The sequence below is a fragment of the Onychostoma macrolepis genome, chromosome 20 (assembly GCF_012432095.1).
Source record: "Onychostoma macrolepis isolate SWU-2019 chromosome 20, ASM1243209v1, whole genome shotgun sequence".
Lineage (NCBI taxonomy): Eukaryota > Metazoa > Chordata > Actinopteri > Cypriniformes > Cyprinidae > Onychostoma > Onychostoma macrolepis.
Genome location: NC_081174.1, coordinates 23,142,600 through 23,158,819, shown reverse-complemented (window position 1 = coordinate 23,158,819; position 16,220 = coordinate 23,142,600). Strand labels below are relative to the sequence as shown.

General features: G+C 38.3%; 1 protein-coding gene across 3 annotated transcripts in view; it reads right to left on the bottom strand.

Moving 5' to 3' along the window:
• ncoa1 (nuclear receptor coactivator 1) overlaps positions 1 to 16,220 on the bottom strand; it is a 67,534-nt gene that overhangs the window by 21,308 nt on the left and 30,006 nt on the right. For all 3 annotated transcript variants that reach the window (XM_058754925.1, XM_058754927.1, XM_058754926.1), the window contains 5 exons: positions 14,509 to 14,675; positions 2,095 to 2,201; positions 1,730 to 1,907; positions 410 to 589; positions 33 to 131 (listed from right to left, as the gene is read on the bottom strand). In XM_058754925.1, coding sequence (XP_058610908.1) covers positions 33 to 131; positions 410 to 589; positions 1,730 to 1,907; positions 2,095 to 2,201; positions 14,509 to 14,675 — 731 coding nt within the window. The remainder of the gene's footprint in view (positions 1 to 32; positions 132 to 409; positions 590 to 1,729; positions 1,908 to 2,094; positions 2,202 to 14,508; positions 14,676 to 16,220) is intronic.

Sequence of the window (16,220 nt, the reverse complement as noted above, 5' to 3'; positions counted from 1 at the left end):
TAAGTAAGTATGTGTGTATAATGAAACACTACCTGTAGGGTCCTGCTTGGTGATGAAGGACTCTGTACTGACAGGGATCTGAGGTGGACGGGGCATTCGGCATGCTATACAGATTAAACAGCTCTGCAGGTCTGTGGACAACAGACACATAACAGTTTAAAGTGCTATATGCAACACATACCGAACATTTTTTCATAAATAAAACATATAAACATGATTCAATTTAATTCAATTAGAAAAATGCAAAATAGAAGAATTTTTATTAGTGGACTCTGACTTTTGAACCCCAAAATAAAAAAAACTATTTTACATTTGAACACTGGCGTGTCAATGACAGCTTCATCAGTCTCCCTGCACTAAGCTAAATATTTATATGGGTATGACTTTATGAGTATGTGTGTGGTCTCACCCTCGCCCTCCTCCTGCACCGCTCTGGGCTGAGAGACCGTGAAGCACTGCATGAGCTCATACTGTTGACGGGCCTCCTGGTTCTCTGCGTCCACCTCGTCTGGAGGCCTTTTCAGCAACCTGCAGTTAAACGTGTGGCTGTTCCTTCGGCCTTGCTCCTGAGGCCATGGCACACCATTTACTGAACACACACACAGATGTGCAAGGTGAGTTAAGTGTGAGATAAAGACCACCAGTGGAGTGCCACTGAGCTCTGAAGTGAAAGAGGATGACCTCTAACCTTTGTGCTAGTATTTACATTAAATGATTAACATAGAACCCTACCCTGCCTTTAGTTTTTAAACCAGTTTTTTTTCTACAACTAACACAAAAGAAACAGCTTGTACATCTTGCTTCTCCCATATCTCGGTTGGTTATAAAATACAAATATACATAAATATGGAAACAATTTAAGTACTATTTTAAGTAAACATTTTTTTTTTTTTTTTTTTTTAGCTCTGCCAACAAAGAAATCTCATTGGTCCAAATTCCTACTGCTGTACATTAATAATCAAATATCTTCTGAGTGGTTGTAACTGTGTCATGTCGCATCATGTCTGGTTAGGTGTAACATTTTCTGTTAAATTTTGGGCGAATTCCAAACAGAAGTGAGCATCCCTATGACCTACTCCCTTCGAAGGGCAGAGCCCTTGAAGTGTGTTCTTTAAAGGGTGTAGAGCATTACTGTCTCGTATAAGCGTTTGGAACTCCCTTGGTGAAAGGAATGATGGACAAAATGTTACCTTGACAATGCTGCGCGTGCGTGCAGCATTCAGCGCTCCAACAATTGTTGCAAATAAATATTTCTTCTTATTTTATTCAAATATTGTCTAACTGTGTCTTATTCACTATTAATCTTTTTCAAACTAAACTTGCTTAAACTTGCTAACAATACAGTCTTAAATCATATTTTTATCACTGATGAAAATATTTTGTATTACATAAATATAAAGAAAAATTTTATTAGCTTATTCTACTTGCGTTTGTATGTAAAGTCAAAATAAACCCCAACTTTGCTTTAAAATGCATCGCAAGATCTCCTAAGTGAAGATCACATGATCACAAACGGAAATCACTTCCGTGAAGTGACCATCGCATGTTCCCTTCACTAACGGACTTCTGGAAGGGCCCTTCGTGAAGGGATTAAGTTGCTTACTTTCGTTTGGAACATCCCTACAAATGGTGTCCCCTTCGTGAAGTGCCCTTCAAGGGTGCAAAAAAGCCGTTTGGAATTCGCCCATCATTCTGTTCTTACTGCGGCCCTTCTCACCGAGAGACTCACCAAGGCTTTTGGGCAGCAGGTTGCGCACAAACTCGTTGTGATCACCCACATGAAGGATGCTGTAGACGCTGGAGGTCATCAGCTCTTCCTGGGTATAACCCAGAAAACCGGTGACATTCTCAGACACAAACACAATGCGCCCCTCGCGGTTCACGACGAAAAAGAAGCCATCCAGGGCCTTATGGAACAGGCAGAGAACAGAGATGGAAGACAAAAATAAGCTGTACTGTATGTTGCACAAAAGTTTGTCATTCCCAACCATAGCAACTGAGCAAGGCTCAGATGAGGATAAAATGAAAATTCTGGTCATACAATCTCAATATCAGTCTTTTCTACAGATAAAGAATTTAAAAAGTCTAACGTACCTCCAAGAGAAGTGGCCCAAGGGCTTCCTTCTCCACCATGCCCTGACTGCTGGACGATATGTCACTCTTTTGCACTTCATCATCTGGAGACATCAGAGCTGCTTTTTCTGTGGACATACAAAGAACATCATGTTTAAAATTTAAATTTCTGGTAAGTAACACCAAAGTCATCTAAATTACAGTGTATGAATATACACTATGGAGTCAGTAAAGAAAACAAAATAATAATAAAAAAACAATGTAATTATTTAATTAATAATTTAATTATAATAAATTATGCAATAAATGTGATGGTCAAGATATTTTTTATTTTTTTTTGCCTCAAGTTTTGGTTCCTGGTTAATGTAATCCACACCTTCCAAACCAATCTTACGCATCCCAATCCATAAGAGCTTTCTCTAATGTGTAAGCGGCCTTATACAAACACACAAAAAACATGCATCATTTCACTATTGTCCTCCTTCCTCTCTTGAACTGGGTGGATGAAAGCTACGCAGCGGAAGCCTCTCTAAGACTAATGTGAGCAAAGTGGTACTTTTGGACAGAGGCCAGCCGCAGTAAGTGCGGAGAGCACTCTTGTGAAAAGCTTGAGACCGAAGAGTCACAATTCCGTCACTCCCGTCCCAGTTCGACTCAAAGAGCTGATATAAAGTGTCAATGATTATTCTGCGGCCAAACTACTTAACCTTCTTTCTCCTCTCGAGATCAAAGCTTCTGAAGGACTGCATGAGAACACGGCTCAGTCCAGCAGCTGGAGAGAAGAGAGGATGAGACTGTTTGTTTTGGGCTGCATTTTAAGTGAAGACTTCTTGAAGGAAATGCTAAATTTAGATCAGAGCTCGAGTGCCTTATTTACACACATAATAGCAATGTAGCTCTCACCGAGGAACTTCTGCAGAGCGCTCAACTCGGCGACAACATCAGTCTGGTTTGTTGCGTTCTGAACTCTGGAACGCGAAAGTTTAAAAAGAGGTCAGTCTGGTGGGAGGGAATAGGAGTTTTAGGGGTTTTACAGAGACGTTGCTTGGCCAATATGTTGTAAGGAAAGGGAATGACAAAGTTAACTTCAAATGTCCACACAGCTATTTTTTTCTATTTTGCATAGCAGTCAATCGATGTGAATATTTTGATGGCTGATGCCGATATCTTACAGTGTGATCATAAAGATTGATGTCTGGGATAAGGCTTATATATTTCATACTATTTCATTTAAATATAGTAAATAACACATGCCGCAACAAAATCACGACTGCAAGTTCAGCATCACAAAATTTAGTCAAGCATCACAATCGCTTCTCAAGCGATTTTGGATTGATTAAACAAAAAAACTACCAAGCATATTTTTAATGAATAAATTAGCCTAATTAAAATAATAATCAAGTCAAATAAAATGATCAAAATTTAAAATAAATTTATAAATTTACATAAAATTAATTTATCAATACTCATTCTCAGCACTGGTGCAAAGAGTTTTTTTTTTTTTTTTTTTACACTTATCGGCATAACAGAAAAACTGTTCAGCCAATCAGCCTTAGCGATTTATATTGGTCAGCCACTAATTTTGAACTTTGTGTAAATGCCAGAATGAATAACAAATAAAATTAATACACAGGATATTTGCAAATATATTCATTCTATTTTAAATAATGTATTGGCGATGCCCATCAATCGAAGGAGTAATGCAACTTTGGGCCTTTGAAGTCAAGTCAAGTCACCTTTATTTATATAGCACTATACAATACAGATTGTGTCAAAGCAGCTTTACAGCATTAAACAGGAAAACAGTATGCTAATAATGCAAGAGGACAATAGTAAACACTCAATTTACCAGTTAAAGTCAGTTCATCATTGATTTAGTGATGTCATTGTCCAGCTCAGTTCAGTTCAAATAGTATCTGTGCAATCAAGTCGACAATATTGCCAGAAATTAAGTGTGCCCAACTAAGCAAGCCAAAAGGGACAGTGGCACTGACAGTAGGCAGCTTCATGGATCATGACGTAAACAATGCAGTTTTGCTTTATGGTTTGAAAACTGAACTTTGCAACATTATTTTAAACCCACGTTGTAGGGACTGAAATGAGTCAACGTGTGGTTAAGTCTAGAGGTCGACCGATTCATCGGTTTTGCCGATTAATCAGCACCGATACTTGATTGCCACAACTATCGGTTATCGGCAAAAATCCATGCCGATAGTTTTCCGGTTTGCAACCGTTGCCGGAATGGCTGAGAAGGGTCCGCTGGCATTATACAGTACGAGAGCGGCCTCTAGAGGCGGAAATCACTGATAGTTTTCCGGTTTGCAACCGTTGCCGGAATGGCTAAGAAGGGTCCGCTGGCATTATACAGTACGAGAGCGGCCTCTAGAGGCGGAAATCACTGACAGCACGTGTTGTTTATTTTGACACGTGACACTGCGTGCTGCACAGAGCGGGAAACTCCAGACGCGCATTTAAATGCAGCCGACAGAAAATCCTGCCGCGGAACAGAGCGCCATTCACATAGTTTTCTATTAAATTACATTAGATTTGTCCCAAATCGTTGTGAATGTATATAATGATTTCACCCTAGGCTATAAATTATGTATTGTGCATTTTTCAGCAAAACGTTTGTCTTTCTGTGGCTCTAATAAAGTCGGTATGCTTCATGTAGAGAGCTGTAATAGATCGCGCGTTCTCTTTCCGCTTGCTCTGTTTTTTTAAACACCGAACTTCAAACTCATTTATGCCACATTGTTCATTCTTGAAGCAAACTTATGACCGTTTGGTGATTTAAATAAATTGTTTTAGACCGCCACTTGATTTGAACGCAAAGCGTCTGGTGTGTGTGTGTGTGTGTGTGTGCGTGCGTGTGCGTGATACCTCTGAGTTCTCCTAGACGCAGCGCTGCGCGACTAACTTTTTTTTTTTTTTTTTGATTAGATAATTATCAAGTGTTAAAAAATAGAAGCAAATATAGTGTGTGAGTACACATACAATATCCATATGTATGTAATTTTAATGCTATGGCCTTGTGTAGATATTTAAACATGGCCATCTTTAACATTTAACAATAAAAGTCCATTCGTAGCATTAATGAAAACTGTAGAAGTATTGTTCCTTGTTAGAGTGTTTTCATTTCAACATTCACTATTAGCTACTAATAGGCTATATTTTTACATTTTAACATTAGCAAATTATGAAATAACTTTAATGATCAATTTAGTAAATAATATTAATATTTTTATTCATTTACAAAGTATGGTTCAGTACTGTTGCTGCCTTTTTTTTTTTTAAATAGTAAAGCACTAGCTCTCTTTCAGTATCCATTTTGAAAACTATTGGTTGATTAATCGGTATCGGCCAGTGTGGTCCAACCTAGCTATCGGTATCGGTAAAATCCACTATCGGTCGACCTCTAGTTAAGTCAGTGGAAATATTTTAGGAGAATCTGTGGAAGAACAAGAGAGAAAAGGAATCAATCTCCACATCCTCACGATTAGCCCTAAACAAATGAATACAAATGGGAGTCCCAATCAATCCCACAATCAATCACAACGTTCTGACACCACTCCCACTTCAAACACAGCCAGCTGCCATGGCAGCAGCGTTACTGTGGCAGTGGTGCAGCAAGCGATACCTGATCTCATAACAGAAGGCTTCCGATCTGCATGATGTAAGGGCTTTATGTGTTCGGTGTGTCACACAGACAGCTGGCCTATAGATACAGAACTGCCAGAACTCTCCTACTCTTTTTCAAAGGGAAAACAGATGAATCAAAGCATTTATTACTGCTGTTTGCCAAGACATGAATCACCATTACTATTGCTCATACTTAGGGTTATGGCTTTGTTCAAATCCCTAAACATAAGAATGAAACTTTCGTAACTCACCCCACACTGTTTGTAATACTAACATGTACAATACTCTTTCACTTGTTGAGGAGAGGGGTGCGATTGATTGTTTTAAGCGATCAGCTGGTACTACATTACTAAAATATTGAATGTTAATTTGTGTACAAACACTTAAAATACACTCAATTAAATTTTTATAATAATAAAGTTCCAATTACATAGCCTAATTATATTTTTTGAAATATAAACATTTAAATTGTAGCTGTAATAAAAACTTGACAGATTTAAGCGAAAATTAAATATTGAAAAACAGTAAAAAAATAAAAAATTATAATGAATATGTTATGTGCATGCATTTAGCAAAATGCTCCTCTCTAGAATACATTTTTCTAGCTGACTAACGAGTTTTGGTCACCGAATATGTTTTTTCTGAGGTAAACTAAATGTCACATTACGTGACAGTTTACAAGCTGTTTTACTGACAACTTTCCATTGTTGAAACACTGATTGAGCGATTACATGAGACAGGATATGGATTTCAGTAAATTGTAATGGGAAAATGATCAGTTCACATGCGCTTCGCGTTGACACTTCTCTTGATATGAGGCGCTACAGCGATCGGTCACTCGACATTACACGGCACCAAAACGCCATTTATCGTATAAAATCATTAGAATTTGAAATCTGTGACTTCAAAAGTAACATAGCACAAAGCTTATTGCAATTTATTGAATGGGAGGTGTGCTACAATGTTTCCTTCATTAACTGAAAACAGGATAGACTAATCGATTCTTGTGATTTAAGAATCAATACTGTTTAAAAATATTAAAAATGAGAATCGATTAAAATTGAGAAATCAGTATTTTTTTTACCCAGCCCTAATATTTTGTCACAAATAAAATTGTCACAATTTGTCAACAAAAATGTCCATTGCTGATTGTAAAATAATGCAAAATCAGCATGGGGAAATCTTTCACCCCCACACAAAATCACATGTATTCCTATTGAAATTTGTGGATTCTGCCCACAAAAATACTCTAAATAGGCACCCTAATAGGCACATACCACATAGTAAACAGCTTAAAAACCACAAAAAACACCTCTGCAACTACAGACACCAACAACCTGATGACTACAACACCTTAACATCAACACTAAGTTTTGAGTGGACAAGTTTTATTCTAAACCATCTTACAACAACCAGTCAAGGTTCTGCATCATGAAATAGCCTACATTTAAAAGGAATTATATATTTAAATGTCACAATTGTGATGCATCGAGAATCATTATAGAATCAGACTGTGATTTACTGAATTGAAAAAGATCAAATTGTGAGGTGCATAAAGATTCTCCTCCTATTAAATACATCCTGTCACTTTACGTAAAAGTGGCAAAGTGAACAAATTACTATTATTATACACAGTCCTCAAAATGAGCTGAATAATAACTCAAGCAATTTCACCCAGGCATTGAACTTCACAGCCGGCAAACAAAGCTAATGGCTGCCAGTTTTCATGACCTTTGCCATGTGAATTGTGCTCTGACTTCATTTCTCAGGTTTCAAATTGAATCGGTTTTTGATTTTTTTTCAAGTGCATTTTCTGAGGGGCTGGAATGTTAATGAAGTGTGCTGTGCTGTATGAGAGCATGGATGAAATGTAAAAAAATGTCTTTGATGTACCCTTTGTCCAACTGAAAGTGACATTTGGTCCTAGTGTCCTCATTCATATCATCTGGCAAACACATCGACAACCTTTTTCATATGCACAAGCAGACCGAATTGATGTGTAGGAGCCTCAACAATTTTGAAGTTGCAAATGCTTCCAAGACAGATCAGAAGAATTTACTGCTGTACTTCTGAATTGAGCTGATATGCTTGATGAACAAAATTAATGATGGGCGGCTTAATTAAAATCTTGATAATTATGTTATGGTGACAGAATAAATCATGATTACAGTTATTTTTACTGGAAATTCAACAGAAAAATGGCTCCCAAGACACATCCTGCACTTTTTTTTTTTCACATTATTCAATGTTTCAATCTCTTTCACATCTACTATGGTATAAATGGACACACTTCTACCACTGCAAAGTAATATGTCATACTGCCAAGCCCTAAAAGTGTCATAAGTGGCCCTTCAGGTGACAGTCCAAGTAAACACGTTGGTACACATTTGAAATGTTAAGCTCAAGAGGTGAAAGTGTGTTCTTATCTGACAACATTAACACCACCCTGAAGCAAGGATATTAGAGGAGGGGCAGCAAGTTCCTGTTTCTCCTTTCTCGCAAGGAGAGAGAGGAAGATGAGGTCTACGAGAGGCCCTCTCTTGCACAAGGTCAGGGGGCAGGGCAGCGTCGCCATTGGCTGCTTTCTCGCACGCCCCTGAGGCCCCCCTTTCCTCAGGCTCTGAATGAAAACAGAGAGGGCCAGTGCTCTGGGTGACAAACTGTAGAACGAGAGCAAGCAAATGAGTGAGATGACCCTATTGAAGGATGACAAGAACCAAAACACATAGTTGTTCAAGTGAACCACATGATTTTTGAGATTATAAAAAAATGAGTGTGTGGATTTTTACCATTACAGGCTGGTTGTTTTCACACACTGCGGCCATACAACTGTGTTCAAACACCTTATAAAAGTGATTTTTGCATAATAGGTCCCCTTTAAGAATGCACTAATAGCACAGACTATGTGAGCATAAGACTCAAAAACACACAAAAAAATCTGTTCATTTTAAATCAATTTTATTTTAAAATTCAATTCATTGAAAAGTTGAATTTATTTGTGATTTAATTAACTTGGTTGATGATTTGCTGATTTATGTTGTCAATGAAATTGCACTTTTTATTTTATTTTATTTTATATACATGCATACATAAATACATTCATATACGATACCATGACTAAGGTGCCCTTGAGCAAGGCACCGAACCCCTAATTGCTCCCCGGGCGCTGGAGTAAGGCTGCCCACTGCTCCGGGTGTGTGTTCACTGTGTGTGTGTGTTCACTGTGTGTGTGTGTGTTCACTACTCACTGCTGTGTGTGTGCACTTGGATGGGTTAAATGCAGAGCACCATTTAGAGTATGGGTCACCATACTTGACAATACGTCACGACTTAACTTACATATACCGGTGAATCGGTCGATCTCTAATATACAGGTGCTGGTCATATAATTAGAATATCATCAAAAAGTTTGCAGGTGTTTTGAGTTAATTAGCTGATTAGAGTGTGGCACCAGGTGTCTTCAATATTGAACCTTTTCACAATATTCTAATTTTCTGAGATACTGAATTTGGGATTTTCCTTAGTTGTCAGTTATAATCATCAAAATTAAAAGAAATAAACATTTGAAATATATCAGTCTGTGTGTAATGAATGAATATAATATACAAGTTTCACTTTTTGAATGGAATTAGTGAAATAAATCAACTTTTTGATGATATTCTAATTATATGACCAGCACCTGTATATTAGAGATCGACCGATTCACCGGTTTTGCCGATTAATCGGCACCGATAGTTGATTTGCGGAACTATCGGTTATCGGCAAAAATCCATGCCGATAGTTTTCCGTGTTGCGTCTGTTGCTGGAGTGGCTGAGAATGGTCTCATGCTGTCATTATACGCAACGAGAGTGGCCTCTAGAGGCGGAAATCACTGACAGAACATGTTGTTTGTTTTGGCATGTGACACTGAGCGCTGCACAGAGCGGGAAACTTCAAATGCGCATTTAAATGCAGCCGACAGAAAATCCTGCCGTGTAACAGAGCGCCATTCACATAGTTTTCCATTAAATAACATTATGTTTGTCCCAAATCATTGTTAATTTACATAATGACTTCACCCTAGGCTATAAATTATGTTTTGTGCATTTTTCAGCAAAATGTTTGTCTTTCTGTGGCTCTAATACAGTCTATATGCTTCATATAAAGAGCTGTAACACAGATCGCGCGTTCTCTTTCCATTTGCTCTGTTTTTTTTAAACACTTGTGCATGCAATTTTAATATGACCTTGTGTAGGTATTTCAAGATGGCTATCTTTAAGCATGACTGTTGAAATGAAATGGTAATACTTAACAATAAGAGTCCATTTGTAACATCACTGAAAGCTGTAGAAGTATTGTTCCTTGTTAGAGTGTGTTCATTTCATTTCAACATTTACTATTACTGATAGGCTTAATTTTTAAATTTTAAAGTTTCTTCTTTTCACATTAGTGAACTATGAAATAACCTTAATGATCAATATAATAATTCATATTAATACAAAATTTTTATTCATTTACAAGGTATGGTTCAGTTCTGTTACTGCTTTTTTAAAAATAGTAAAGCTCTATTTTAGTTTTCGTTCAGTATCCATTTTAAAAACTATCGGTTGATTAATCGGTATCGGCCAGTGTGGTCCAACCTAGCTATCGGTAAAATCCACTATCGGTCGACCTCTAATATACACACACAAACAAATATATACACACACACACATACATACATATATATATATACACACATATATATATATATATCTATCTCCAGTAATATCCCCTTCCCGATACCAATTCCGATACCTAGGCTCAGGGTATCGGCCGATACCGAGTACTGATCCGATACCTGGGTGTGTATCTGGTTTTACAGGTGTATGTACTACTAGCCCTGTATGAATTGATACAATTATTTTATGGTGTGCTTCACCAAAAAAATATAATATATAAATGTTTGGAAAATGGCACATCTATTTAAATATCTAAAAGTACACTCTTAAAATCAGTCAGTCAAGCATTATAAATGTATTATGATAATCAAGTATTATTTAATGATATAACTTTAGCAATTAGAATTAAAACTTGGTAACCATGAATACAGTCATTTTAACTGAACTGGTGGTGGTGCTTTTTTGGCCATTCAGTGTTTCTCTAAAAAATGGGGGGAAAACTATCAATAATACTGATAAGATAATAATCATACTATGAATTCTACTAAGAACAACGTAAAACGCTCTAAGGATTAACGAGCTGCTGGATTTATGAATATTAATCACGTTGTCTGCGTTCGCTTGAACTGATTTGCTGAAATCAAAACAGGGATGATAATAGGTGAGCGCCAGCCAATGAGATTGTCGCTTGCGCATTAGCTCCGCCTACTACCTGAGAACCCGGCAGTTCTTAAAAGCTCAAGAATTCCAAAGGAACTCCGTTATTCTGACAATAAAATACAACAAAGAATATCGTTTACATACCAAGCAGAATTGACGCGCTACATGCAAGACTATCTCTCTCGCTCGCTCTCTCTCTCTCTCTCTCTCTTTGCGTGTGAGGAAAAAAGCAAAGCGACAGCGAGTCGTGCACTTCACACTAGAGCTTATGGTGCGTCAAATACAGGTGCGCTGCACATCCATTCAGATGAACTGAAAAATAGCACAGATCGCTTGACGGAGAGTGAAACTCTGAAGCGCTTGGTCAGAGTGCAAGTGATTTACTGGCAATGTGCTACCACGTTTGTATTTATTCTTTGCTGCTCTAAATAGTGGTTGCTTGTGCACAACTTCCTGTGTTTGCATTCTGAGCAGCGAAGAAGAATTGATTTCCGATTTGCAGTGTTAAGCAAAGCTAGCGGGCATAAATCTTGTTTAAAAATGGTGTCGGATCGGTACATGGGTTCAAGTACTCGCCGATACCAGAATTTTTTGTGGTATCAGTGGAATTTCCGATACTAGTATCGGAATCGGAACAACCCTAGAAAAAAAGCAGCTAAAAGGGTCTGAAAGTTGCTAAATATAGTGCTAAAGTCACGCTTGTGGGTGTGAGATGCGGGAGCTGGTGGCAGCGGGCGGTGGATGAGTTCTTCTGTTATCACGTTCTACTATTTCTACAGCTTCAGAACTTTCACGCTTAGTAACACATACAGCTGTGTCTTCGCCACAATGCAATAGTGAAAAGAGACCCCTCTCAAACAGTGTCGCGTTCAGAACGTTATTTAAATAACACTGGTATTGCGGTATTTTAAAAATTCATATCATAAGAAAAATAAACACCGGTATTCGGTACGACCCGGTATACCGCCCAACACTATTGCAAACGTGGCGAAAAAAAGCATAACTGGTGCACGCTGTGATCACACAGCCCTACCACAAGTGCAGTCACATATATCTTCCTTCATTTATAGTCACAGAGACTGATTACGCTTCCTGCTTAAGCCATACTTTCTCCTGTGCTCACAAATGCAATACAATTTAACCCATTTCCCACTGCTTTGTTAAAATAGAATAATAAAAATAATAATAATGCATTTCCTCCTGCAGTGCATGCAGATGTGCCAGATATAGCAGAGCGGCTTCAAAAACTATCGGTCAAGTGCCATTTTAAAGGATTATGGTGTATACATTACAGTCCTGCAAAGAGACTAGAGGCAGCTTAAAATGTTTGTGCTAACCAGTGCCTGGCCACCTAATATGCGGACCCCACAGTCTTCTGACATTGATGAATTTTTAGATCTTCGGATAAACATCCTCTCGTGGCCTCTTTACATAAGTGATATTCACTATTCCAGGGTCTCCTTAGTTTGCCATGCCAACAAAACCCTTTTTTAGGCCTACAAATCATGAGATGACATGTTTACCACTGTCAAAATGAAGAATGACTGAGTGCATGTTCTGAATTACTTTCAAGCGTGAGATAATGCTAACTGACATGCTTTGTTCACACTTCAATTTACTTTTGAGTTCTCAAGGTTTCTCTCATTTGGAAATAAGAGTGACAACAACAGCAATTCAAGTCAGATGCTGTAGCAAGTCTAATCACCAGTGAGTTTCATGCAATGGCAATACCAATGAAATTAATACTACATTGGTTTAGCTTTAAGGTCAACAAATAAAACAATCAATGATAAGGAAAGGAGCTTGGCTCACAAAGACTTGGGTCACAAGTGCCCAATTCAAGGTCTGACCGGTTGGTCTTAGAAAATATTTAACCATTAAGTGGAAACTGATGTCTACTGATATCTAGACTGGTCCAAGTATCCTATATTTTATATAGCATGTTTCTAGCATGATTAGCATGTCGCTAGGATAGATAGATTAGAAAAAAATATTAGATAGATGAGTTTGAATGGATTAGAAATAATACATAGAAGGGAAGCTTGACTGATTTTGACAGCTGGAGCTTGAATAGTCTTGGCTCATCTGAACATTCCGTCAATGTAAGTTTATGGGATTTTTATGATTTTTAATCTTCATTTTTATGAAAACTATAAGTCCGATCAGTCTGAAGAGATATAGCAACTCGAGTCAGACCAGTCTGAAGAGCTGGGCTGAAGTTTGGTGGTTCTATCTTGAAAGCTCTAGGAGGAGATGCGTTTAGAAATTTTAGTCTCATAAGAATAATAATAAGCATCTTAAATAGCAGATCAGTAGGTTGGCTTTCTCAAGCCAACCTAATAAAATAAAATACTGACCCCAAATCTTTTAACAGTGTACAGCAAGTCAACATCCCAGTAGAACTTCAAAAATGTACTTAATCACTGTGTCTTGGACACAATACATGTTCCCTTCATTTTATGGATTTGTCTTAGAGCTCTGTCCAGTTACTGATTAAAACAAACCAAAGAGGCAAGCAAATAATAACATCCTGTGGGCCCCCAAAAATATCTCAGTAAAAGCCCTGTGCAACTGATTTAGAAGCTACTAAAAAGCAGTGCCGAATGAACAATCAGTACGTTTACATGGACAACAATATTCCGATTTTAACACGATTAAGACAATACTTTGATTAAAAATCTACTATATAAACTGATTTTTGATTACCTTAATCTGGCTAAATTCATGCACAAAGTAAACACAAATTGAATTAAGTCGCATTATCGAAGTGCTGTATACATGTACACACCTTAATCACACCATTACCATTTTGTAGGACTTTTCGCCGCATTTTGCGACAGGATACACACCCGTTTGACGGCAAACAAAAGAGCATGGCTTCAACACCCCCCTCGTCTGTTTGCACATACAGCATGACAAATAATTAACTGCACTTGAAGCTTTTGTAAAATTAAAAATGAAACACCCAAAACTGTATATGGCACCATAACAAAGAGGAACTGTACGTTGATACGTGGAATTCTGGAGGGGACGCCGAATGGAGTTGCGTGGGGATGTAATGACGCGTGCCATTCATCGATTATGTACTATAACATGTAAAACGGGAACATGAAAGGAATATTCCAAAAGCAACTCATGTAAACACCTTAATCATAATATTGTCTTATTCAGAATAAGGTAAATAATTTGATTATTGATGTCCATGTAAACATAGTCAATGTCGTTCTCTCCACTGTGATTTACAGCCGGTCTAACAACCAGATAAAACAAAAACCAGATCTTTTGTTGTGTTATACGTTTAACTTTATTTCTTCTTACCCAAGACTGAAGGAACACAGGTTCTTATCTGATTAGGCACGTCAACAAACCAACCATCATAAGCACTACAATTTTTGCAGTGTGTCAATTTCCTGTCTGTAATGTGAAGTATATGGAAATACTTGTGCGCAGCCTACGCACAGCCCCAAAGGAAAAGCATGGACACTGGCTACTCACCCTGTTCGCGCCGTTTGATCTGCTGGATCTGGTCCACGGTGCTCTTTAAGATGTGGCATTTGTCCGGCTTCACATTCAAGCTGGCAATGTCGCTCATGTTGGCTGACAGTAACTCAGCCAGTTCGTCAATGTAGCGGCATTCCAGCTCCCGCCGTCGCTTCTCCACACTACCATACAAACAGGAACAAAAAGAGAATTGTACATTTTTAGAACATACTTAAAAAAAACGTAAGCACTGCATTTTACAATCATACAATATATATTTAGAAATATTTATGAATACATATACATACTCTATATAATATTTATGTATGCATGCATATATATATATATATATATACAGTGAGGAAAATAAGTATTTGAACACCCTGCTATTTTGCAAGTTCTCCCACTTAGAAATCATGGAGGGGTCTGAAATTGTCATCGTAGGTGCATGTCCACTGTGAGAGACATAATCTATAAAAAAAAATCCAGAAATCACAATGTATGATTTTTTAACTATTTATTTGTATGATACAGCTGCAAATAAGTATTTGAACACCTGAGAAAATCAATGTTAATATTTGGTACAGTAGCCTTTGTTTGCAATTACAGAGGTCAAACGTTTCCTGTAGTTTTCACCAGGTTTGCACACACTGCAGGAGGGATTTTGGCCCACCTCCACACAGATCTTCTCTAGATCAGTCAGGTTTCTGGCCTGTCGCTGAGAAACACGGAGTTTGAGCTCCCTCAAAGATTCTCTATTGGGTTTAGGTCTGGAGACTGGCTAGGCCATGCCAGAACCTTGATATGCTTCTTACAGAGCCACTCCTTGGTTATCCTGGCTGTGTGCTTGGTCATTGTCATGTTGGAAGACCCAGCCTCGACCCATCTTCAATGCTCTAACTGAGGGAAGGAGGTTGTTCCCCAAAATCTCGCAATACATGGCCCCGGTCATCCTCTCCTTAATACAGTGCAGTCGCCCTGTCCCATGTGCAGAAAAACACCCCAAAGCATGATGCTACCACCCCCATGCTTCACAGTAGGGATGGTGTTCTTGGGATGGTACTCATCATTCTTCTTCCTCCAAACACGTTTAGTGGAATTATGACCAAAAAGTTCTATTTTGGTCTCATCTGACCACATGACTTTCTCCCATGACTCCTCTGGATCATCCAAATGGTCATTGGCAAACTTAAGTCGGGCTGGACATGTGCTGGTTTAAGCAGGGGAACCTTCCGTGCCATGCATGATTTCAAACCATGACGCCTTAGTGTATTACCAACAGTAACCTTGGAAACGGTGGTCCCAGCTCTTTTCAGGTCATTGACCAGCTCCTCCCGTGTAGTTCTGGGCTGATTTCTCACCTTTCTTAGGATCATTGAGACCCCACGAGGTGAGATCTTGCATGGAGCCCCAGTCCGAGGGAGATTGACAGTCATGTTTAGCTTCTTCCATTTTCTAATGATTGCTCCAACAGTGGACCTTTTTCACCAAGCTGCTTGGCAATTTCCCCGTAGCCCTTTCCAGCCTTGTGGAGGTGTACAATTTTGTCTCTAGTGTCTTTGGACAGCTCTTTGGTCTTGGCCATGTTAGTAGTTGGATTCTTACTGATTGTATGGGGTGGACAGGTGTCTTTATGCAGCTAACGACCTCAAACAGGTGCATCTAATTTAGGATAATAAATGGAGTGGAGGTGGACATTTTAAAGGCAGACTAACAGGTCTTTGAGG